This window comes from Musa acuminata, chromosome BXJ3-5, assembly GCF_036884655.1.
Source record: "Musa acuminata AAA Group cultivar baxijiao chromosome BXJ3-5, Cavendish_Baxijiao_AAA, whole genome shotgun sequence".
NCBI lineage: Eukaryota > Viridiplantae > Streptophyta > Magnoliopsida > Zingiberales > Musaceae > Musa > Musa acuminata.
The window spans coordinates 26,806,736-26,834,075 of record NC_088353.1 but is presented as its reverse complement, the minus strand read 5'-3'; the positions used below and the strand labels follow the sequence as shown (position 1 = coordinate 26,834,075).

The 27,340-nt window shown below is 40.8% G+C and overlaps 1 protein-coding gene across 1 annotated transcript; it reads right to left on the bottom strand.

Moving 5' to 3' along the window:
• Positions 1-18,029: 18,029 nt before the first annotated feature.
• On the bottom strand, positions 18,030-19,414 carry LOC103985257 (transcription repressor OFP13). Its single transcript, XM_009402905.3, has 2 exons — positions 18,654-19,414; positions 18,030-18,495 (listed from the first exon to the last, which is right to left on the bottom strand). Exons 1-2 carry the CDS (start codon positions 19,309-19,311, stop codon positions 18,491-18,493), a joined length of 663 nt encoding a protein of 220 aa, XP_009401180.3. The 5' UTR covers positions 19,312-19,414; the 3' UTR covers positions 18,030-18,490.
• Between the last annotated feature and the right edge of the window lie 7,926 nt (positions 19,415-27,340).

The following is a 27,340-nucleotide window of genomic DNA, read 5'->3' as shown; positions in this document are numbered from 1 at the left end:
CTTATACACATACTAGATATGTATATATATTTGCATGCGATATAGATATATATTAAATATGTATATGTGTGACATGTCATATTAGGAGACCAAATCATAGAAACATCTCTCTCGATAATATTAAGTCGGTAAACGTGAGGCAATTAGATTGACCCACGTGGCCTTCCATCGTTATAAGTAGGAACTGATTCCCGGTGTAGGTTGAGTTGGTTGAGTCCCTCGAGACTAACCTATATCGCGATTCGCTATCTTGCTTATGATATAGAGATGTCACCGGTGACCTGAGGACATGGTATGCTTGGTCGAGTCCCTCGAGGGTATATCATCAAATCAGACTCATCTTGTAACGAAGGTGTTGACTTAACCGAGCATCATGGTTAGTCGAGTCCCTCGAGACCATGATGATTCGGAGGCCGAACAGGATGGGAATCATAAGGAGTTGTAATCGGCAAGAGTTGCCTACCTTTTAGGCTTAGTGTGATTGGTTGAGTCCCTCAAGGTTACACTAAGACACTGATTGGATCCTGATCCCCACTAGAAGTCTGCTGGAGACTTCCGTTTCACATGCTGAGGGTGTCGCGTGACTCGTTAGTAAAATAGTGGGAGCATATTAAGATAGAAGTCCATATCTTGATAGTTTATTTCTTGCAAAATATGCATGTAATTCATTTATGCTGTATCTTTATTTTCAGAAAATATCGGTTTCAAATCCCTTACGTGGCATACTTGATGTCAACCGTCTCATTGGTCCAAATTATACAGATTGGCTCCGTAACTTTAGAATTGTTCTCACGGCGGAGAAAATCATGTACGTCCTTGATACAGTGATGCTTGCGCCCGAAGAAGGGGCAAGCGAGGATGAGATCGCTCGCTACGTGAAGTACATTGATGACTCCACTTTTGCTCAGTGCTATATGTTGGGCTCTATGACTCCTGAGTTACAGAGACAACATGAAAAGATGGATGCCAGATCCATTCTTCTACATGTCTGCAAATTATTTGAGGAACAGGGAAGGACTCAGCGATATGAGATATCCAAGAGCCTCTTCCGCACTAGGATGACTGAGGGGACATCGGTTCAGAACTATGTCCTAAAGATGATTGAGTGAATAGAGAAACTCATAGGTCTAGGAATGGTCCTAGAGGATAACTTGTGTGTGGACATTGTGCTTCGGTCCCTACCAGATTCCTTTTCATAGTTCATAATGAATTTTAATATGAATAAGCTTGAGGTGACTCTCCCAGAGCTCCTCAATATGTTGAGGGAGGTAGAGAGTACTATTAAGAAAGAGAAGCCAGTTCTCTATACTAGTGAGACCAGAAAGAAAAGGAAAGCAAAAAGGTCCCTTAAGAAGGGAAAGGGCAAGGGCAGACCAAGTAAAGCAAATGTTGCTAAGAAAGACCTAGCAAAGGACAAAGGACAGTGCTTCCACTGTGGCAAAGATGGGCATTAGAAGAGGAACAGTACCTTGCAGAAAAGGCGAAACAAAAGCTTGATGAAGCTTCAGGTACATTCATGATCAGTCTCTATTTGTTAGACTCTTATGATAACATATGGGTATTGGATACCAGTAGTGCTTATCATATATATAATTCGTTGCAGGTTCTAGCAAGGCCTAGGAGACTAGAGAGAGGCGAGATGGACCTCAAGATGGGTAATGGAGTAAAAGTTACTATAGTAGCTGTTGGAGAGGTCGCCCTACATCTGCCTAGTGGAGCTTTTATTGCATTAGATGCATGTTATTTTGTTCCTTCTATTATCAAAAACATTATCTCCATTTCATGTTTGACAGTTAGTAGATATAAATTAGTTTTTGAGAACAATGGTTGTTCGATATTATTAGATGATAAGATCATCATGAAAGGAACATTGCATAATGGTTTATTTATGTTAGACACTACTCCACATATCATGAATGTAAATGTGTCCAAGAGGAAACGAGATGAGATGAACAGTGCATACCTGTGGCATTGTAGGCTAGGTCACATCCATGAAAGAAGGATTCAAAAGTTGCTAAATGATAGATATCTAGATCCATTCGACTATGTGTCATATGCAACTTGCAGACCTTGCCTTCGTAGAAACTTGACCAACTCTCCATTTAGTGGAACTGGAGAGAGAGCCACTGAGCTGTTGGAACTCATACATAGTAATGTATGTGGACCCATGTCAACTCATGCCATTGGTGATTACTCCTACTTCATTACCTTTACTGATGATTTCTCAAGATATGGATATGTGTATTTAATGAAGTACGAGGCCTTTGAGAAATTTAGAGAGTATAAGAATGAGGTGGAGAACCAGACTGGAAAGAGTATCAAAACTCTTCAATCAGATCGAGGAGGTGAGTGCTTAAGTACAGAGTTTACTCAGTTCCTCAAGGACCATGGGATATTATCCCAATGGACACCTCCTTATACACTTCAGCTCAATGGTGTCTCTGAAAGGAGAAATCATATGCTATTAGACATGGTACGGTCCATGATGAGTTTCGCTGACCTACCCATCTCATTCTAGGGAGATGCCCTAGAAACCACAACTTACCTTCTGAACAGAGTTCCAACTAAGTCGGTACCATATGAGATATGGAAAGGGAAGAAGCCTGATCTTAAGGTTATTAAGATTTGGGGCTGCCCTGCCCACGTTAAAAGACACAACCCCGATAGGTTAGAATCGAGGACAAAGCGATGCAAATTTGTGGGATACCCCAAGGAAACTTGTGGGTATTATTTCTATCATCTAGAAGACCAAAAGGTCTTTGTAGCTAAGAGAGTAGTGTTCCTTGAGAAGGAACACATTCTTGGCGGAGATAGTGGGAGCATGATAAAGTTGAGCGAGGTTGGAGAACCAAGCTCAAGCACCACTCTACAACCCGAGTATGAACCTAATACACAAGTTTCAACTTTACATAGGTCTGATAGAGTATCACATCCTCTTGAGAGATATGTGGGACATATTAGAGGAGAGGATGTTGAGGATATTAATCCTCAGACCTACGAGGAGGCTATTATGAGTATAGACTCCGGGAAGTGGCAAGAAGCTATGAATTCTGAGATGGATTCTATGTACTCCAATAAGGTTTAGAATCTAGTTGATGTACCCGAAGGTATTGTACCCATCGGTTGCAAGTGGATCTTTAAGAAAAAGATCAGAGTAAATAGAAAGGTAGAGACCTATAAAACAAGGCTAATGGCTAAGGGGTATCGTTAAAGACAAGGTGTTGACTACGACGAAACTTTCTCACCCGTAGCAATGCTGAAATCCATCAGAATTCTATTGGCTATTGCAGCACACTATGATTATGAGATCTGGCAGATGGATGTGAAAACTGCATTCCTCAATAGGAACCTCGAGGAGGAGGTGTATATGATGTAACCTGAGGGATTCGTGTCCAAGAACTGCCCAAATAAGGTGTGTAGGTTGCTTATATCCATTTATGGACTAAAGCAAGCTTCCCGAAGTTGAAACATAAGATTTGATGAAGCAATCAAATCTTATGACTTCGTTAAGAACGAAAATGATTCTTGTGTGTACAGAAAGGTAAGTTGGAGCGTTATCACCTTTTTTGTGTTATATGTGGATGACATCCTGATCATTGGGAATGACGTAGGAATGTTATCCACAGTAAAGACTTGGTTATCTAGACACTTCTCCATGAAGGACTTAGGGGAAGCATCCTATATCTTGGGGATTCGAATCTATAGAGATAAATCCAAGAGGATGGTTGGCTTATCCCAATCCAGGTACATAGAAACCATTGTAAAAAGGTTTGGCATGGAAAATTCCAAGAGAGGTCTCATACCGATGAGACATGGGATATCGCTTTCTACGAGTATGTCCCCAAAGACTCTAGAAGAAAGGATGAACATGGATATAATACCTTATGCCTTAGCAATAGGGTCTATCATGTGTGTCATGCTATGTACTAGGCCTGATATAGCGCATGCTCTGAGTGTCATGAGCAGGTATCAGGCGAATCCAAGCTTGGAGCATTGGAAAGCAGTAAAGTGTATCCTTAAGTACTTAAGAAAGACTAAGGATCTTTTACTAGTATATGGAGGTAATAGCCTTAAGGTTGAATACTACACGGACTCAAGTTTTCAGTCTGATATCGATGATAGTAAGTCGAATTTAGGGTATGTGTACACCTTGAATGGAGGAGTAGTGTGCTGGAAGAGTTCCATACAAGATACTATTGCTGACTCAACCAAAGAGGCGAAGTACATTGCTGCATCAGATGCAGCAAATGAGGGAGTCTGGTTGAAGAAGTTCATCATAGATTTGGGAGTCGTGTTGAGTAGCAAGGAGCCGATCTCCTTATATTGCGACAACAACGGGGCGATTGCTCAAGCGAAGAAACCTAGGCCTCATCAGAAATCTAAGCATGTTCTGAGGAGGTTTAACCTTATGAGAGAGATCGTAACCCAAGGATATGTAGTAGTGGAAAGAGTTCCATCCGAAGATAATATTGCAGATCCACTAACAAAGTTGTTATCTTAGATTGTCTTTGAGCGTCACAGGGGTCTGATGAGGATCAGACAATTAGGTGATTGACTTTAGGTCAAGTGAGAGATTGTTAATCATAGGTGCCCAGCAAGCCAATCACGTGAGTGATGGCATGTGTGACTTGATACAGAATCTTTTTGTTTATTATATTTTGGCATATATCACTTTATAACTATTGCATATATGCATATATATATTGTGATATCCTTGGATTTGTGCAATGGGAATCGGATCGTGATGCGATCACGAAAATGAGATTGATTCACATTTAAACACATATCCTAAATAATCCCGGTCATAGGTTACTCGAGAGGAACATCGTGATAACCGAACAGACTGGTGTGCTATATACCCGTCCATATGATGGATGCAGCTGGTCTCATAGCTGCTCGTGTAGGGACACTAGGGATACAATACAAGTACTCATTGGAGAATGAGTTCACTTATTGATCCGTTTATGGAATGCTGGATGGTTGATGATGCCTTATTGTTAGACAACAATTCCGTAGTCCTAGTAGTATATCTGGTCCTTAGACTTGAGACACCAAGGATGTCCTGTATGTGTGCTCCACTTTATGATACCAAACTTATAGGTTTGGCTGTCTCAAATCTAGAACAACTGGTCATTGGGAGTGGTAGTCGACCTTACGAGAGCTATTGAGTGTCGATAGAGGATCATCCACTCTTAGCGTCATAAGAGTAATATCCCATGTGTTCTTGCTCAGACAAATCCTTGGCCAGGATCATTCGGGTTAAGAAAAAAAGAGTCGTTCAGGAGAATCCGATTATGTTATATTATTTAATGTGAAATCTGTAACGTACTTTATTTGGTTTACGTACACATGGCATGCATACACCTCCATTCCTAGGTGTGCCCAATCCTTATATGCATAGGTGCACATATATGCATATATAAATTCTAACCATAGACCATTACAATAGTGCATCTATTCAAACCCTAGCCGACCCTAGATATGGTGTTCGTCTCCCATGCTATCCTGAGACCTCCCCCCTTCCCCCTCATGCAACTCCACTTCCTCTTTCTTCTATAGTCTTGTCATGGTCTCTTTTTTCCCATGTAGAGACTCTCGTTGACTCCATCAAGCCAGGGTGTCATCGATGCACGCTCCTCCTTCGTCGCTTGTTTCATCTTGGACATCGTAAAGTCCAGAGAGTTTCAAGTTTCCATTGCTTGCACCATCTAATTCTGTGAGTAGATCGATCAAGATGTGGTCTTCCTATAGGATGGTGCCGACTCGGCAACTTGTCTCCACATCTTCGATGCGGAATCCAGCAGATCTGAGGGTTGTGTCATGCTATTGTGCCTTGATATCACCACATTGCTCACGTACACATGATAGAACATTATTAAGCCTACCGTGCACTTCCCTTATTATTTCCATGATTGGAATAGAGAATTTGTGGTAGAGAGGTATGTACAGCTAACCGTGGCTTTAAGGAAATTTATGTTCTTGCGTTTCATGGTTATGTGATGTTGAGGAGGGAATATGATTGATCACAAGGTTTACATTGATGGTTGTGCAGATTTATTTGATCCCTCTCAACATGACCTATCTGCCATTATTTGAGACCATCATGTCCACACCAGTTTAAATATTTCAAGCAGCAAGTTTGTTAGCGAGGAATTTCGTTAATCTAATGTGAAGTTTTAGAAAGTTCCATTAACTCGTTTGGAGGAAAAAATATTTAATATAGAGGTGACAAATCGAATCATTTAGGATTTAACGTATTCTCACAGATTTAGTTGGAATTGCCTAAGGGGTACCATTGCGGCAAAGACGCGAACTTAGCTTGCATTGCCTAAGTCGCGATGTACCCTTACGGCAAAGATGTGAACTTAGCTTGCATTGTCTAAGTTGCTCTTCGCCCTTGCGATTTACATCCGCAAAGATCAGCCCACTTGTAACCTCTCGCAGGTCCCGAAGGACCTGTAAAAGAGAAAGTTGGTTAGTTCGAAGAACGAGCAACGGACAAGTCCCGACGTCTCGCGAAAATGGGAAGCTTTACAAACAATTCAGTAAGCACCTTATGTGCACAAGAGAAAAGAGGGAGAGGAGGAAAACAAGGACTTTAGAGGGTTGAACGAACAGCTGCAGGTCTACAAATAGCTGCTCACCGGGTGCCGGGCACGACAACAAGTTCCCATCAAGGCAACGTGCGAACTTACGAAAGATTGTTCTACGCTCGACACTATACCGAAGCCCCATCCCCCATGGTGCCAATCGGGTGGTTCCAATGTGCTAAGATGGTTGACGTTTTGTGTGTAGCAGCGGGCTATAGAAAACAGCCCTTGGCATGCGAAAAGGGAGTTGTTTTGGAGCTGTTTTGCTCGGTTCGATGAGCGGTCGCATTGTAGCGCTGTAACTTATTCGAACTTACATTTTTACAAGCAAAAGGACTTAAAATCATGTCAAAACATGCTGCCAAGCAGCTGTACATATAGATAAGAGCGACGAACGGTTCGTTGAACGGAGTTGTTGCGGGTGCGCGATGACCACCCGTGATAGTACGGTGGTTAACCAACTACATGGAACTCAGGTTAGTGGCTCATCAACCTAAATAGGTGTTTTTAAAATAATAATTTTTATTTTTAATTAGTAAAAATCTGGGTAAGCATTTATTCCCATTGCTCGGATATAATAAAGTGTTATAGGCTTTGCTTTAAATTTGATTCTTGTTCTTTATATACTTGTATGATGATATGCTTCCATGATATGTTAGTATGATTGTTTTAATCATGAACATGCTTATTATAAATTAATGTGTGTGAAGATATACGTGGTTATAACAAGTAGTAAAGAAGAAAAGTGCAAATGTTACGTATATATTTATTTATTTTTAAGTTAGTTCTCAGTAATTCCTCTACAAGAGCTTATATCTCATTGCAGATTCCAAGGGTTGTAAACTTTCGGACCAGCGAAGGGATGGTGTTAAGGTCCACCGAGGCTGAATCAATGATGTATTGTAGTATGAGTGACACCCGATAGTGGTCTTGTAGGGGGAATTATAGGGAAAATATTTTATCAAATGATTTTCTAGGGTCACCTGTTATCAATCCTGTGAGAAATGTACTCTTGGATGGTAAACCCGTGGCCTAACGCATCGGATGACATTTAAGTCCACCAAGAATGTTGTCCATAAGGTGGGGTTTAATTCCCTCGGGTTTAGCACGTACCTGACTATCTTAAAAAGTATGTATGATATATATATAAAAAGGAAAAAGAGAAATGCAATAATACATGAATATTAGGACACAACGTATGTGATAAATTAGAGTTTTTCTATATTCTTTCGCTTATTGATTTGACTGTGTGAAATGCATATGCTATTATTATTATTATTTTGTTTATGATTTGAATAGTCATAATGAATTTAAACCCTTGCTCATCTGCTTTGTAAGGGAAGCTTGTTTACTTACTGAGTATTTTATTTAAATACTCACTTCACTCCTCCATCTCCACAGGTAATTCATCGGAGAACGTATGATTGATCTTGGATATGCATGTGATACTCCGCATGTGTCAAGAATGATTATATGATAAAGGTCTGAAAGTAATTATTTTTAAATAAAAATGTGACTTGGATATATGAAATAATTAGGTGATATTCATGTAATGTAATAATCTTTTGTTCTTTTATTAAGTTAGTCTTTGACATATAGTGTTTGTCATTTTTTATAGTTATACTGTATATTAGTTTTCCACTTGGATGACTGCATGTTAGACTGATTAAAAATAAAAATTATGGTCAAACTTGAACTAGTCTAACTCGTGGTCATCCTGTTACGGACTTAGTTGGTTTTGCCTAAGTCGTGCGGTACCCTTGCGTGTCCGTCCACAAAGGTCAGCCTCCCTGAAGCCTGTCATTGTCTCTTAGGACCAACAAAAGAGAGAATGGGTTAGAGAGAACGCCTCAATCGGGATCCACAAGCAAACATCTCTGAAAAATACTTCATAGACAATACAAATTACAAACAGACTTTACAAGCTCTGAACAGTTGCACAACAAAGGGTAAAATGGTTCATTATAGATCAAAAATCTCTCATACGTGTCCACATGACACAACCTTTATTTACAAGCCTAAAGAGGCCACCAACCTAACTAAAAATGGGACTATTAAACCTTCGGCCGTCCCTCTACATGTTGTACAAGACATGAACATATCAAAAGGCACGGACATACATAAACATTACATCAAATATCCTGTTTAGAAATTTGTCCGTGACAATCCGATGGATCATCACATCTCATATTTCGGGGTGTGACATAATACGAGCTAACATTATCAATAGATGATGCTTTTCTAGTTTGTGCATATTGGGCATTCAATATTTTTTAACATTTGATCTGTCTGTGACTAATTTGTTATCTTTGTTATATTTTTTAACGATAATGAGTATAACTTCGCCTTCTTTGCATATTCTTGGCTTCAGTCGGGCTTTTCCATTCATGCACATTATTCCTTGCTGCTTTATTTTAGAATCTCAAAGGTGTGAAATTAGAGGAGCTCATTTGATGCTGCTTGATATTCTCCATTTCTTTCAAATTATGACAATCATCTGTAATTTAATTTCTCCCACTGTCAAAATGATATGATTGTGTGTTACTGCTACACTTTTTCTATTTGTAGTGTTAGAACATGAAATTTTGATAAATGAACTGGGTGGAATCTTCTTCTTAAAGTTTTCCTTTTTATTTGCGGACTGATACTGATTGCTGGATTTTATCAGATTCTGGATTTAGTATTACAGACATGTGGAAGACAACAGGTATCCTTTTTTAAGTTATTGCTCATTTCATCCTTTCTGACCAGTTTCAAATGTCACTTGGAACTCAGCTCAAATTTTAGCAGGGGTAGAATGGGATGGAATCAGCGAGTTTAGTACAGATGACATTGTTACGGGTAGTGCTAGCACACCTTAGCTGCAAGTTCCATCTGGTGTTATGGGGACTGGCACACTGTAATCTAGAGATAGAAGATTCGTTTGTTGGTGGGGACAATCAGGTTCCATCAAGATCCCCAACATCACTGCCACAAAGATCAAGCTTGGTAACAATCTGATGATCGATGGTTTTGGCGGTGAGGATATTTGCAAGAGCAGTATCGATTGCCAGAAGGAACAGCTGCAGTTACTGTGTACAGTATAATAGTAAATCTTGGTGTATTATTGTTCATGCCTGATATTGAGTCCTCACTTATTAGTTCATAGGTTTCATATATGGTTGTTGGCTTCTGCCAAGTGACTGCATCATATATACACCACTGATCTTGAGTCCAATCTTGTTTGAAGAGTTTAGAGAACGAAATCTCTTGGGTTGTGTGCATTCTATGTATAGAGACTAGAAAGAGCTCTTGGACCTGTCCTTCAACGGTCCATCTTTCTGGAGGACACAAAGAAGTGTGTGCGTCAAACATGCATGCAACCGGTTGTAGCCTGTTAGGCTGCAACTATGAGTGCATTTGATCACTGTATTTAAACTATGTTATTGGTTTCCATACAATTTGCTCCTACATTTTACCAATATGATGCAAGACCCTTTGCAGTCCATTCATCTCGGTGATAAAATTTCAATGTCTGAGATTCATTGCCTCATTAAACTATATAGGTAGATGCTTTATCATGAAAATCTATCTGCATCATGGCTATTTCCAGGTAACCAAACTGGTCTTGGATACTTGTTCAGCAAGGCAGAGACTCCATCAAGCATATCTTCTACGTCATGGCTAGGTAACCAAACTTGTCTTCGACCTTGTTCAGCAAATTAATCATTGTTCAATTGTTAATCATTTGTGCAACTGAGGTATCTGAGAGGTCTAAATAATTACTAGTGCTAGAATTCATGAAGCTAATTCCATACAAAATGAATGATGTCAACGTTCTTTGACTAGTGTAGCTGAGTGGCCAAGAATACCAACTTAATATCCAAATGAAAATATCAACCGCACAGCATAAACAATAGAGTAAAAATCAATCACAGAAATCTTAACGTGAAAAATTCAACGTGAAAAAAATCACGGGACCGTAGTCCACCTCAAATTTTCATTATCAGATCACAGGAAAGTACCTTAGAGAGGATAAACTGTAAATCAACACCGTTAGGATTGTAGAGTTTGCTGCAAGGATTCTCCACATAAAATTTGGGTCGAAACTGACAACGTTTGGCTACCGATCGTCAAACAGAAAACTCATAAACCTAATCTTTCTCTCTCTATTTCACTCTCCTCTTTCCTCTGCACGTCGCACGCTGCACGCTACAATCTGATCTCTTTTTTTCTCACCTTCTCTCTCCTCTTTTTAGTTTCTTTCATTTGCTAATTTGGACTCAATAGGCCCAATTGTCCAAGCCTACATATGGGTTGGACCCAACAATTCTCCCCCTCCAGCTCATATGGTGGGTTGTACCAAGCCCACTCTTTGCCTACATGCTTCAAGCTTCTCCTTAGGCAAAGACTTTGTCAACATATCTGATCCATTCTCATTGGTATATACCTTTTCTAACTGTAATTCTTTCATCTCAAGCACATCACGAATCCAGTGATATCTCACATCAATATGTTTGGATCTAGAATGGTATGTTGAATTCTTGGAGAGGTAAATGACGCTATGACTATAGTATATCCTTCCTGTTTCAAACCCAATTCCTGTAGAAACTTTTTCATTCATAAAGCTTCCTTGCAGGCTTCAGTAATTGCTATGTATTCTACTTCTGTGGTTGATAGAGCAACACACTTCTGTAACTTAGACTGCCAAGAGACTGCTCCTCCTGCAAATATTATCAAGAATCCCGAAGTGGATTTCTTGGAATCAGTATCACTTGCCATGTCTGCATTTGTGTAGCCTTCTAACACAGGTTTATCACTGCTAAAACATAAACACAACCTGGAAGTACGTTTTAGATATTTTAATATCCATTTCACTACTGCCCAATGTTCCTTTCCAGGATCAGAGAGAAATCGGCTGACAACTCCAACTGCATGAGCTATATCTGGCCTAGTACAAACCATAGCATACATCAAACTACCTACTGCAGATGAGTAAGGTACTTTGAACATTTCTTCTTTTTCTTTCTCACTTGTAGGACATTGTTTCGAACTAAGCTTGAAATGACCTGCAAGTGGGGAACAAACCGCTTTGGCTTTACTCATGTTGAATCTTTCAAGAACCTTTTCAATGTAAGTCTCCTGAGATAGTCAAATCTTCTTTTTCTTCCTATCACGAAGAATCTTCATGCCAAGTATTTGTTTCACCGATCCCAAGTCTTTCATGGCAAAAGACTTACTTAGCTCTTTTTTAAGCTTTCCAATTTTTTCAACATCATGGCCAACAATCAACATATCATCAACATATAGCAGTAAACTAATAAAATCATCATCTGAAAATTTCTTCATAAACACACAATGATCAGATGTGGTTCTATCATACCCTTGGCTCATCATAAAGGAATCAAACTTCTTGTACCACTGTCTAGCTTGTTTGAGTCCATATAAGCTTTTCTTAAGCTTACATACCAGATTTTCTTTTCCCTTGATTTTGAAACCTTCTGGTTGCTCCATGTAAATTTCTTCTTCTAAGTCACCATGAAGAAATGATGTTTTTACATCAAGTTGCTCAACTTCTAAATTCAAGCGAGCAGCCAAACCAAGAACAACTCGGATAGAGGACATTTTCACAACCGGAGAAAATATTTCTTCAAAATCAACACCTTTCTTCTGACTGAATCTTTTCACAACTAGTCATGCCTTGTATCTCTGTTGTGAGCTATTATTTTTAGTCTTCAATTTATAAACACACTTATTCTTGAGAGCTTTCTTCTCTTTATGCAACTTTACCAAGTCATAGGTGTGATTCTCAAGTAAGGATCTCATCTCTTCTTGCATGGCTTTAACCCACTCATTCTTATTCTCATGTAGAATAGCTTCTTGGTAAGTTTCTGGCTCTCCCCCGTCAGTAAGCATAACATACTCATGTGGAGGATATCTGGTAGAGGGTTGTCACTCTCTAGTGGATCTTCTCAATGGAATCTCAACTAGTGGTGGAGGTGTTTGTTCAGTTGGTTCAGCATCATCAACTGTAGGTGTATCATCACTAGTATTCTTACCACAATCTTCTTGTTCATCTCTCCCATGATTATCATGAACTATAGGTGAAGGAATTGGACCCAAACTCCAAGGAATATAAACAGAGGTTTCTGGCTTCTCAATATTATTACCATTATCAAACAATTGGTCTTCAAGAAACACAACATCTCTGCTTCTAATAATCTTCTTGTTCACTGGATCCCATAATCTGTACCCAAACTCTTCATGACCATATCCCAAGAAGATACATGCTATTGCTTTACTATCAAGCTTGGACCTCTCATCTTTAGGAATATGAACAAATGCTTTACATCTAAAGACTCTCAAATGATTATAAGATATATCTTTTCCTCTCCATACTCTCTTTGGAACATCACCTTGCAGAGGAACTGATGGAGAAAGATTTATCAGGTCAATTGTAGTTCTCATAGCCTTCCCCCAAAATGACTTCGGTAACTTGGCGTGAGAAAGCATACACATAATCCTTTCTTCAATGGTTCTGTTCATCCTTTCTGCCACACCGTTCTGCTGAGGAGTTTTCGGAACTGTTTTCTCAAGCCTGATTCCATGAAACCTGCAATAATTCTCAAAAGGACCCTTGTACTCGCCACCATTATCTGATCGAATACACTTTAGTTTTCTGCAAGTTTCTCTTTCAACACTAACATGAAACTCCTTGAAAGCATCGAGTACCTGGTCTTTATATTTCAAAGCAAAAGCCCAAACTTTTCTAGAATAGTCATCAATAAAAGTAACAAAATTAAGAGCACCTCCAAGAGTTCTAGTTTGCATAGTACAGACATCAGTATGAACTAAATCAATAACATCTGATCTTCTAGATTATGGATATGTCTGAAATACAACTCTATGTGTTTTTCCAACTAAGCAATGATCACAAGATTTAAGAGATGTACCTGCAACTCTGGTAAGAACTGATTTCTAGCAAGAGTTTGAAGTCCCTTCTCGCTGATATGTCCAAGCCTCTTATGCCAAAAATCTATACTTTCACCTTTTCGAATTGCATTAATCTCTCCTTTGTGTAGCTTAGCTTCCATGACATAAAAAGAGTTAATCTTCTTTCCTTTTGCCACAATTAGAGAACCTTTAGTGAGTTTCCATTTGCTTTCACCAAAATAATATGCAAAACCCTCATCATCAAGTTTACCTGTAGATATCAAGTTAAGACGAATATTTAGAATATGCCTTACATCTTTGAGTATTAATTTGCTCCCAATACTGGTCTCCAAGCAAATATCTCCAATACCCACAATCTTAGATGTATCGTTGTTTCCCATTCTGACATTACCAAAATCACCAACAGTGTAAGATCTAAAGAAATCTCCATGAGAAGTAACATGAAATGAAGCACCAGAGTCAATTACCCAATTATTGTCCTGAGCTACAAGGCTAACACAACCTTCATCACAGACAATAGTGATATTACCTTCAACAGTAATTGTATTGGTCTCTTTCTCATTTTTCTTCATTTTATTCTGTTCTCGCTTCCAAAACATACACTCTTTCTTCATGTGACCTGGCCTATTACAGTGAAAACATTTGATATCTCTTCTAGACTTGGATCTTCCTCTATAACCATGTGGATTTCTGCTATGACTTCTTCCACGTCTTTCTTTTTTTTCAGTAACAAATGCCCTAGAAGAAGATTCACTCTATTCTTTCCTTCTAGCATCTTCATTTAATAAATTGTCTTTAACCATATCTATAGTTAGAGTCCCCTCTGGCGTGGAGTTACAAATAGTCACCACATACGTTTCCTAACTTTCTGGTAAAGAGTTGAGAAGTAACAATCCCTGTATCTCATCATCTATATTTATTTTCATAGCAACCAACTTGTTTGCAAGACTCTGAAATAGGCTTATGTGCTCAACAATGTTACCACCATTTTTATACTTCAAATTTACAAGCCTTCTGAGGAGAGAAATTCTATTTCCCACTATCTTTTTCGCAAAGAGGTTTTCTAACCTTTGCCAAACAACATCAGCTCTGGTTTCATCTGAAATATGCTTATGCAAGTTTATATCCATCCATCTTCTAATATAGGCAATAGCTTTTCTATGTTGAACTTCTCATTCTTCATCGTCCATAATAGAAGGTTTATCTTTAACCTTGATAGGCTTATACAAATCTTTGCAATATAGCAAATCTTCCATCAGACGCCTCCAAGTAGAATAATTTGATGAGTTCAATTTAATCATACCATCTGATTGCTCCATTTCAATCACACAAGAAAAACTAGCACAAAATAACCTACTGCTCTTATACCACTTGTTGGGAAAAATCTATTAAAGCGGAATAATTCTTTCCCTCTTTGTGTATCAAAATAGATTCCTCATCAAAATACCAACTTGATATCCAAATGAAAATATTAACTAGCATAGCATAAACAATAGAGCAAAAATCAATCACACAGTGAGACCAAATCTTTTTAACGTGGAAAACCCAATGTGGAAAAAACCACGGGACCGTAGTCCACCTCAAACTTCCACTATCAATAATAATAATAACAGGTTTATAGTAGGTCTTCTCTAGAATAACTAGAGGATCATAATAACATCAAGATCATAGATCTTGGCTCAAGAATAGCATATCTTCGTCATATAGGATGGATCTCCTCAAAAGAGAATTCTAGGTCTCACAAAATGGATATCACAGGAAAGTATCTTAGAGAGGGTAAACTGTAGATCAACACCGTTAGGATTGTAAAGTTTGCTGCAAGGATTCTCCACATAAAATTTGGGCTGAAATTGACAACGTTTGGCCACCGATCGTCAAACAGAAAACTCAGAAACCTAATCTTTCTCTCTCCTCTTTCCTCCTCACGCGGTAAACAAGAATCTGATCTTTTTTTCTAATCTTTTTTTTTTTTTTTTAATTTCTTTCTTTGCTGATTTGGGTTCAATAAGCTCAATTGTCTAAGCCCATATGGGCTGAACCCAACAAGTTCTTAGTGTTTGGCTCTGGCTAGCGTATTTAGTTTCAGTTGATGGTGCCGAAAACATATAGAGCTGTGGTCCATAGAAGAACCACATTTGTAATTCTTATCACATAATTTTCTGGTGCATTCTAAATTGGATGAAAGTTTCAGGGTGATGTATAGATAGCTGGTTTTTGAAGATGTCCCTGGGGTGCAGTTAGTATACCTGCAGAATCAGAGTGCACCCATGTTTTCGCCCTAATGTGATTGAAGACGGCGACAGCAACAAGAAGCTACTGTTCCCAACTGTTCATATCTGCTTCACAAATACTTTCTCATTAGCCAACTCTGTCAAGGACAAAAGTCACTAGTTTTCGGTTCCGTTTTTGGAGGCTTCAGGTATCTGAACTTTTTACACTCAGCTTACTGTGGTCTTTTGTTTCCTGTTCACAGTTTCTCTAAAAGAAACTGTGATTTCTTTGTGGCCTTCTGAACTCTGGTACATCAGTCCAATCAACTCGAATGTTAGAAACCTCGAGACCTAATTTGTCTAGCTTGGATACTCAATGCTAAATAGATAGGTGAGCAGTAAATATTCCCCATGAATAATGCAGGCGCCCTGTGCTGACATGGTCCTAAAGAAATCACGAGAGACAGCAGTGGGAAACCCGTGGTGGTCACAGACCTCATGACTGACGAGAAGCGAGAGGTTGAAACCCATGGCAGTGGCCATCAATGGACCACCTTTTGGCTTTACCAAGAACCCTGTGAGCTTGATGAAACATAGGTACTTTCACGCAAATGGCTGTTCCCTTTTATAAATGTCCATCCGTTATATCAATCTTTAAGATAAGTAGTTTCTGGACAAATGGCTTTGACTTCATATTCCTATCTTCTGAACTAATCTCATACGATTATAAGTGTACAAAACAAAAGTCCACATGCTAATCACTTGCGGCAATTGCAGAGGTGAAGATTGTAGAGCATGATGATGTTGGATGTTGTACTTATGGTTGTCAGCAAAAGGAAAGAGTTCCTGTTTTATGGTCAACTGTCCCAAGCTTGCTATTTTGTTGGTGTCTCATATTGACTTGTTCTGAAGTCACGACATATGTTCTTAATTAGTTTTGTTGTATTATGGTGCATGAAACATTCAGCAAGTCACGCACCATTGCAGCTGAACTTTCAGAGTCACTAAAGGACAGCAAAATTATTGATCACAATTTACTGGAATTAAAATTCATTTAATTGCTACAGCAAAAATGGCCAAGTTTGGAAGTTTTTGTTGATTGAGGAACCAGATCCTCTCATTGACTTAATGAAATTCTTCTGTTTTTATCCCCCATTTAGAAAGAAATGCCTGATTCTAATGCTTGGGTATCACCTTCAACTAAGTCTGAAACCTCTGAGAGAGAGAGAGAGAGAGAGAGAGAGATCCACCATTAGGCTAAGGCTCTTTTGGAACTAGTGTTGATGCCAATTAATCTAAAGATCAAAAGTATAGAGGGCTTAAAGCCGTTAAGCAGACACAGCAGCTACTGTGGACGTGTGGTGTGCAGCTGCATCAGACACAATGACTAAACAAGTTGCTCTGGTCTTCCCCCCCCAACCCCAATGAGCAGGTCCTCATTAAAAGTCATGCACTTCAATGCTTGTGATTAACATTAACACAATGTGTTGACACCCAAGGATGTCAGGCCTTGTTAACTAACAGCAATTTCCCTCGAAATAAAGTGTCTCTCGCGAACACATTTGGCAATTCCAACCTGCAGGAAAGGAGTGGGAGGAAAGTAACCACCAGTTGCTTGGGTTCAGAGCAGTCAGCAATGTGATGACTACATTGTTGCTCTATTTAAATAACATATCTGAGTATGGTTTTAGCCCTTCCATAACTGGCTTTCTCGAGCAGTGTAATATATATTATTAATGACGATGGTCGCCCCAACAAGTATTAATTAATTGCTCAGGAAACAAAGGGCTTTTGCATGGTTTTTGGCAGTTCACAACACGATGCAGGTTTTAGAAGCTTCTCAGTTGAAACTACAGACAAGAATCTAATTCTTATCCATCTCCTCGTCCTTCTCTAAAGTTAGACAGTGATGCATGCCATAATTAACCCATGTGCAGGCTTTGTTAGTGGATGAAGTTTAAGGCTGCTTAACCTTTTTGTCTTCTTGTGAAAGGAAAGGAGATGAGATAGATACGTCTTCCTCGTACAAGTAACAACTGTTACAAAGAGTTTTCACTAGGATTTCTTGGCTATCTTATTTGACGGCAATTATTCTGTACTAAGTTTCCTTGGGATAAAGCCTCGACGAATGAGTCTATTCAGCTTAAATCCGACTGACTATCATTTAATAAAATGATAGTCGATTATATTAGCTTAAGTACGTAGAGATAGTAGAGTTTAAATTAGAGATTGAAGATAGAGATAGTAGAGATACAAAAATTAGTGGTATCTGGGTGGGAGAAGCAGGCCAGGTGGAGTTGGGACATTCCATGTTCTTCAATTAACGAAGAAACTCAACATTAACACCTTGTAATTGAGTGATAAAAAGAATCAGACAGCTGCTCTCATTGACCTGAAAAGATGTGACCTTTCCTAGGTCCTGTTGGAGAAGGATGAGAGAGCAGCACTCCTCGTGGGTGTGGCCTGATGGAGAACACCAACCCTGCATCAGCAGTGCTTCATGGTTGTCATCATCTGCTGCAGAAGAAGTGGTGTTCCAAAGCATCCATAGGATCACTTGTCTTGCTCTACCAGAATTATTGGGTGTCATGCTAATGTCCATAATTGGTTACAACTGTGATGCCCTTCTCATCTACTATGCAAGAGGACATCCACCCGCCTGGCCTCGTCTTCTTCTTCTTCTTCTTCTTCTTCTTCGATGACAGAACAACTCTGAATCTGAGTCCATCGAGACAACAAGCTTCTTCTATCTTCCAATTAAACTAACAACATGAGCTTAATCAAGACATAGCAAGTGGAAGAGAAGAAGAAGAAGAAGAAGAACGAGAAGAGAGAGAGAGAGTTGATAGCTCTCTGCCTTGAAACTTCACTATCTGAAAAACTCTAACAATATACATGTCAATAAGTCAACGGGACTCACTTCTCTCCGCCTCTTTGATTGCCTCGATCTTAAAAGAATTGGAAGATGATGAGGAAGAAGACGGAGGAGGCCGAGGTGAAGCAAGGCCTAGGACCAAATCCGCAAAGGCTGCAGCTACGAAGCGATGGGTCTTCTTCCCGTTGACCTTTAGATACCAAACCAGCAGCTCCTCGAGCCGCTCCCAGTCATTCAGCCCATGAGCCGCCACCATCTCCTCCATCGACCGCCGGAAGTCGCGGTAGGGGTCCTCCGACTCCATGGCCAGCACGACGCTGCCCTCGAACGGCGACACGCCTGCCTTCGCCTCCTCCAGTATCGAGCTCGTGTCGCCGCCGGGCTCGAAGAAGAGCCGGTCCGACCGCAGCCCGCGCACCACGGTCTCCACCGAGCCACCGCCGGAGCGGTCCGACACCGTGGAGAAGCTCTCCTGCTCCGCCGACGAGCGGGTGAAGCACGACTCGGTGGACTCGACGTACACCGAGTTGACAGTCTTGTACGTGGCGTCGCCCTCCACCTCACGGAAGGAACTGGTCTTGGGGTGCTTGCAGGAAGGCCAAGGCCATGAAGAAGGAGGAGAAGGAGAAGAGGAGTGGCAAGAAGGCCTTGGCGTGTCCCTAAGCCTGAAGAAGAGAGAGCTCAAGCCTAGCTTCTTCCCCATCTGGTTTCTCAGACACAGGACGAAGAGGAGGAGGAGGAGGCAGGTTTTGAATTCTCACATGGAGTCTGTATGGCCTGCGGCATGCATTAATTGAAGGTGAGAGGAGGTGAGGGAATCTTGAGCTCACTTCCTTATACAACCGCAGGGGTAGGGAGGAGGTGTGTGTGTGTGTGTGTGTGTGGTGGGGTGACTCATGCGGTCATCAACTGTAGGCTTTGGTGCTGCATTGCATCATAGAATAATACACTTGTTTAAGCTAAAGCTAACAGGCAATAATGATGATGCCACCTTAATCCATCCATCATGGTCACTTGATGATCTGCACAAAACTTGACGTATCAGACATGGCTTCTGTGTCACTGATCACATACTTCAAATCATAGGATCATAGTCCTGGACGAGAAGTGTCCCAAGGTTGATTTGCTTCGACAACTCCGAATTATGTATATGTATTATTACATATATCATGAAAGGACAGTCGTTTTTCCAGTTCCTGAAAAGCTGATCACTTTCATAAATGATTGGCAGAAAAAAAAAAAAAGGACCATATTGAATGTGTTGGCGATCCTCTGAAATGATTTGCGTTCGGTGTCTCAAAGTACTTCCTTTGGGTGATCAAAGACTTCCAATCAATTGTTCTAATCAAACATTGAAGGCACATTAATTTTTTTGCTTGGCTTCGATTTGCATGCTAACATGAGAGAGAGAGAGAGAGAGAGAGAGAGAGAGAGAGAGAGAGAGAGAGAGCATTAATGGAAGGTCGATGGAGACATGAGATGGAATTTATTGCTTCACCTTCTCAGTAAACCACGAGCCTTTTAGCCACTACATTTCTTTCCTCTTCTCTTCTTCTGGAATACTATTCTGCGATCAGAAACACCGTGTCATGAACAGGCTCAACAAATCTCCTTCCTGCACACCATCATGAATCATTCTTGGATCAAAATATTTGGCACTTGTGTGAGAATAATAGTGAAAGTAACCATCTTCACTCCCCAAACAACTGGTGAGTGGTCATTGTAATTTCAAAATAAGAATTAAGTTCCGAGCCAATTAATTTAGTGTACGATGAAACCAAAAGTTTGGAGTTACCGTCTTCTATTTCCGATGAAGAAAGAAGCAAAAGCACCTCATCAATATGGGTTGGGTTGAGGGAGGATATCAAAGTAAGTAGTTAATCAGTAATATTTATGCATTCATCGATTTGATCAGGTTCTGTGTGTGGTATCAGTTACATGAAAGATTCATGGGTCTCAGAATCTTGTGGCATACTAAGCCACACAACGAGATAAAACTGTCTGATTCATGGTCATCATGCGACGAAGGAAACTGAATGAAATATCCATGCCATTGTTCTTTTCTTCTTTCCCTCTCTCTTTATCTAACATATCTCGTGTTGGAAAATATCATCTTCTGGTGGGCTTCTCGGCTGAAATCCTCCCATCTGCACATGCAAAGTTGACCGCCGAGTTAAAATGTAGAAGCTTGGTATTCTGCTGCTCAACGGATTTACTTGATATACGAAGCAGACAGACTTCGTATGACTTTTCCTCATAGGATATTAGTATATGTCCTCAATTTTCCTTCGGTAAGCATACGAGTAATGCAGTGTGTCCCAGAAAACTTGTCGATTACTTGTTTCATTTCGACCTCATACTTAGAGCCAAAAAAGAATGATCGGAAATTGAAAGATGAGATGCTGACTTATCATATAGTGAATTCAGTTGATGAGGGCTAGCGATCCGATTCACCTTTCTCAAGACATTCATTATAAACTCGAGAGGTACTGAGATAGACCTATCCGAAATAGTAATGCATAAAATAATGGGTGGTCTGAGTTGGGGAAAATCTATGAAAATAGATGGATGAGAATGGACGTCAATGGGATTCTCCTTATTCGATGCTCGAGTTATCCTGATGACCCGAACCGATTCTCTTTGCTTCAGCATTGGGAGAGTTAATTATGGGTATGGCAAAATAGTACAAAATCTGTATGATTTGTGACCGTGTGTCGATGCATCTCAAGAGGATTAACATGAGAATGGTTGGTTCAAGGTGGAAGGGAATAAAGGATACGCAAGGCATTGATGAGAGATGTAACATGAGAATGGCAGTGATTGTGTAGGACTCGTCGAGAATTTATGATGGGGAGTGGAAGGCATAAATTGGGCTCATTTTTCATGTACTTGTGAAGCAGCCAAGTTCTCTAACGTGATGGGACGGTAGTTCATGGCTCGCAAGAAGCAAGCTTCGGGAAGCTCATCATGAGTTAAGATCTATTTGACAGAGAAATGAACTTTTGTATATGAAGAAATATTAGTAGGTCATAATATACAGTAAAATTAAATAGAACCACAATCAAATATAACACCAAGATATACGTGGAAAGCCCCTTCAATGTGAAAGGTAAAAACTTAGGGCAAACTAGAGATAATCCACTATAATAATAATGAATATATAAATCTCAATCTCTTGCCTAAAACCTTAGTAACAATCAAGAGAATAATTGGGATACAAGGATCATATCACTGTGCACAATATCTAAATCCTCCCTAATTCTCTCAAAGTAATCACAGTAAGAATCTACTGTAGATCTGATCTAATCTGAGATGAAGGCATTGCTAGATGATTGAGAACAGTCTTTCTGTACTGTCCTTGTCTTCTTCCCTTTCTTTCTTTTCCTTTTCTACCTTGTTCTCCTCCTTTTCTTTGGAATCCCATGGCTGCCAAAAACTACCTTCTTGCTGCCTTTTTTTGCCTTTTTTTATAGCTATCACACCCCCCCTAATATAAATTAGGGTTAGGTTAAGATGGGGTAAGTTGTGGGCTGATAAAGCCTACCTTAGGCTGAATATGGGTTGACAGCCCCAACAACCTCCCCCTTTAGCCCATAAGAGAGGCTATCCTATGACTCCTCAATGTGAAGTCATACCGACCAACTATCAATATATCTCCTGTCTTTCTTTTAGTAAGGTCTTTGTCAACATGTCTGCTTCGTTGTCATCTGTGTGAATTTTCTAAAGCTGCAACTGCTTCTTTTTCTACTCACTTTCAACTCCTTCCTGGTAACTTTCTGGTTCACTTGTATCAGTAAGCATCACATACTCATCTGTAGAGTATCTTCTGGAAGGTTGACGTTGTCTAGAAGATCTTATCAACTGAGATTCTATGGGAAGTTGCTCTCCAACTTCTTCTTACTCAACATGTCTTGTAGGTAGATCAACATCAAGTTCTATACCATCTTTTTGCATATCTCTCTCATCACCCTGATATACTAGAGGAGTAACTGGGTCACAATCTGCTAATCCTTCTGTAGAAGTCTTGGTCGGTGTCTTTTTCTTCAAATCTTCAAAGGTTTGATCCTCAAAGAAGACTACATCTCTACTTTTGAACACCTTCTGCTTTTCTGGATTTCAAAGCCTGTAACCAAACTGATCATGTGAGTAATCAAGAAAAATACATTCTTTAGTCTTATTATCTAGTTTGGACCTCTTATTGTATCGAACATATTCAAATGAACGACAACCAAACACTCTCAAATGCCTGTAAGAAACATCTTTCCCTGACCATACATGCTCTGCAACATCACTATCTAGAGTTATACATGGCGACAAGTTGATCACATCAATTGCAGTCCTTAAAGCCTTATTCCAAAACCTTTTGGGTAGCTTGGCCTATGAAAGCATATATCTTATATTTTTCATGATGGTGCGATTTAACCTCTCTGTAATTGCATTATGCTGAGGTGTACCAAGAACTATCATCTCATGTTGGATCCCTTGTGACTTGCAATAATCATCAAATAATCCTATGTACTCACCACCATTATCTGATCTTATGCATTTCAATTGCCTTTTTTTATCTTTCTTTCAACCCTGGCATAAAACTCTTTGAGTACATTAATCACTTGATCTTTGATCTTCAAAGCATAGGCCCAAACTTTCGTAGAAAAATTATTTATAAAAGTGACAAAATAAAGTGCACCACTTATACCGGAAATATCAACAAATCAACCATGAGTTTTTGTCCTCAAAGGATCATATACATTTGTATAAACATGATCTAAGTTATGCATTTTTCTAGACAAAGCAGGACTAGTAAATGAAACTCTATGTTGTTTACCAGCCAAACAATCAATACAAGGGTTTAAATGTATACCTCTGAGGTCTGGCAATATCTCTCTCTTGGAAAGAGTTTGCAGCCCCTTCTCGCTCATGTGTCCCAATCGCCTATGCCATAACTCCATGTTGAAGTCTTTCTCTATAACATTTAACTACTCATCATAAGCTTTAGCTTGCAACCTGTACAAAGTATGACATTTCTTTCTACTAATTATAACAAGAGAATCCTTACTAAGCTTCCATTGCCCTTTGTAAAATATGCTATCATAGTCTTCATCATCTATTTTTTCAACTAAAATTAAATTCAGTCTCAAGTCAATCATATGCCTCATATCCTCAAGCACCAACTTGCAGCCAAGGTTGGTCTTTAAATAGATATTGCTAGTCATAGGTGCCCAGCAAGCCAATCACGTGAGTGATGGCACGTGTGACTTGATATAGAATCTTTTTGCTTATTATATTTTGGCGTATATCACTTTATAACTATTGCATATGTGCATATATATATTGTGATGTCCTTGGATTTGTGCAATGGGAATCGGATCGTGATGAGATCACAATAATGAGATCGATTCACCTTTAAACACATATCCTAAATAATCCCGGTCATAGGTTACTCGAGAGGGACATCGTGATAACCGGATAGACTGGTGTGCTGTATACCCGTTCATATGATGGATGCAGCTGGTCTCATAGCTGCTCGTGTAGGGACACTAGGGATACAGTACAGGTGCTCATTGGAGAATGAGTTCACTAATTGATCCGCTTACGGAATGCTGGATGGTTGATGATGCCTTATTGTCAGACAGCGATTCCGTAGTCCTAGTGGTGTATCTGGTCCTTAGACTTGAGACACAAAGGATGTCCTATATGAGTGTTCCACTCTTTGATACCAGACTTATAGGTTTGACTGTCCCAGATCTAGTACAACTGGTCATTAGGAGTGGTAGTCGACCTTACGAGCGCTATTGAGTGTCGATAGAGGATCATCCACTCTCGGCGTCATGAGAGGAATATCCCATATGTTCTCGCTCAGACAAATCCCTAGCTAGGGTCATTCGGGTTGAGAGAGAAAGAATTCTCCGGGAGAATCCGATTAGAGCGAGACTCGAGTAGAAACCGTATGGGTCTGACAACACCATGCTCGATATACGGTCTTTGGGATATTAGATGGATGAGGGACTATAGGTACACGGTAACTGAGGACAGACAGGTCCAATGGATTGGATTCCCCTGTATCGTCTAGGGACTACGGCGTAGTGGCCTAGTACGTCCGTAGTCGATGAGTCAAGTGAATTATTACAGAGATAATAATTCACTGAGTTAGAAGGAGTTCTGACGGGTATGACTCACGGCCAGGTCGATATTGGGCCTAGAGGGTCACACACATATGGTAGGCATTGCGATGAGTAGAGGTTTAGATATGAGATATCCGACGGAGCCCTTATCTTATTGGATGCAGATCCAATACCCACTAGGGGCGGACCCATTAGGGTTTGACAAGGGATCTCTATAAATAGGAGGGATTTAGAGCCTCGTGGATCACCGCTAGAGAGGAGGACGCTTGACCTCCTTCACCCTCCCCAAGATTTCCCAATAGTGGTATCAGAGCCAGGTTGTTCGTGTGAATGATTGGTTTTGAACTGCGTGTGTTGTGTTTAGGAAGAATTTTGACGTCAAAATCATTGACGCAAATGCGAGGAAGGGCAGCAACAGTTGCTGCCCTCGATCTGCATGCCTGCAGCCACCTGCAGCGGCAGCCGCAGCCAGGCAGCACAGCGCCGGCGCATGCGCAAGCGCTGTGGCTGCAGCAGCCGGCCGGCGGGGCTGGCAGCCCGCGGGTAGAGGCGCCTGCGGCCGCTGAGCCCGCGGGCAGAGGCGCCGCGGGGCAGCAGCGCGGGCTGAGGCACCGCAGGGCAGCGGCGCCTGTGGCCGCTGCTCCCACGGGCAAAAACCCCGCAGGGGCGGCCGCCAGCGAGGCAGCACCGCCTGCGGGCGCTGCCTCGCGGGCAGAACCGCCTGCGGGCGCTGCCTCGCGGGCAGAACCGCCCACGGAGGCGGCGGCGCCCGTTGGGGCGCCAACCTGCAGGGGCAGCACCGCCTGCGGGCGTTGCCCCGCCGGCAGAACTGCCCGCGGAGGTGGCGACGCCCGCGGGGTCGCCCACCTGCAGCGGCAGCGCCCCGCCCCTCGCCGCACAGGCCGCCGCCAGCAGGGTGGCAGCGGCGGCAGCAGCAAAGGGTAGTAGGGCATTAGGGTTTTCTGGGCAAAAGACAATTTTGTCCCTCGAAATTTGAGAAATTCCAGCTTCTGTCTTTTGTCTAAATTACGAAAATACTCCTATAAATTTAGAAATTTCCTACATGTCTCTGATTTCAAAAAATATTAATTAATTAAAAGGTTTAGTTGATTATTATTTTTATTATTATCTAGTAGTCCTACATGATGATGATTATTTATACATGTGATGTATGATGTGTGGACGAATGATCATGGACCGTGTGATATGTGTACTTGTGATTATTATTATTGAGGTCTGCGAGCCTCCATTATATTTCTCGTTTATTGTCGGGCCTGCGTGCCTATGATTAAGTTGTAATCACATGAGGAGGCGCAGCGGGAGTGTGGATGCGATAGCGGGACCCACGAGACGGACGATCGTGATGCATGAAGATGCATCAAGATATCGACAGAACCGACGAGGACGAGATGGACGATCACAGGGCATGAAGATGCACCGTTGCACACATAGATCTTGATGTAAGTAATTAGACCTATTGGCTCGGGCCTAATCATATTAGGTTGTGGTTCATTATCATCTGGTGTGATTGCTTATACATATACTAGATATGTATATATATTTGCATGCGATGTAGATATATATTAAATATGTATATGTGTGACATGTCATATTAGGAGACCAAATCATAGAACCATCTCTCGATAATATTAAGTCGGTAAACGTGAGGCAATTAGATTGACCCATGTGGCCTTCCATCGTTATAAGTAGGAACCGATTCCTAGTGTAGGTTTAGTTGGTCGAGTCCCTCGAGACTCACCTATATCGTGATTCGCTATCTTGCTTACGACATAGAGATGTTACCGGTGACCTGAGGGCATGGTATACGAGGAATATCCCATGTGTTCTTGCTCAGAAAAATCCCTAGTCAGGATCATTCGGGTTGAGAGAGAAAGAGTTCTTCGAGAGAATCCATTAGAGCGAGACTCGAGTAGAAACCGTATGAGTCTAACAGCACAATGCTCGATATACGGTCTCAGGGATATTAGATGGATAAGGGACTATAAGTACATGGTAATTGAGGACAGATAGGTCCAATGGATTGGATTCCCCTGTATCGTTTGGGGACTACGGCGTAGTAGCCTAGTACGTCCGTAGTCGATGAGTCAAGTGAATTATTACAGAGATAATAATTCATTGAGTTAAAAGGAGTTCTGACAGGTATGACTCACGGCCAGCTCGATATTGGGCCTAGAGGGTCACACACATATGGTAGGCATTGCGATGAGTAGAGGTTCGGATATGAGATATCCGACGGAGCCATTATTTTATTGGATGCAGATCCAATACCCAAGAGGGGAGGACCCATTAGGGTTTGACAGGGGGCCTCTATAAATAGGAGGGATTCAGAGCCTCATAGGTCAAAGCCTTTGCTTGCCTCTCCTATTCTCCTCCCCCTCTCCATCTCAGAGTAGCCTGAAGTTTTGAGGAGCGTCGTCGTAGTCCTATTGTGTGTATCACCGCTAGAGAGGAGGACGCTTGACCTCCTTCACCCTCTCCTAAAGATCTGCGAGGAAACAGGGATATATGATCTCCCTAGGTAACACAATCTACCCTATACGCAGTTTTAAGTTTCGCGGATTTTGCGCACCAATCTTCGCACGATGACGA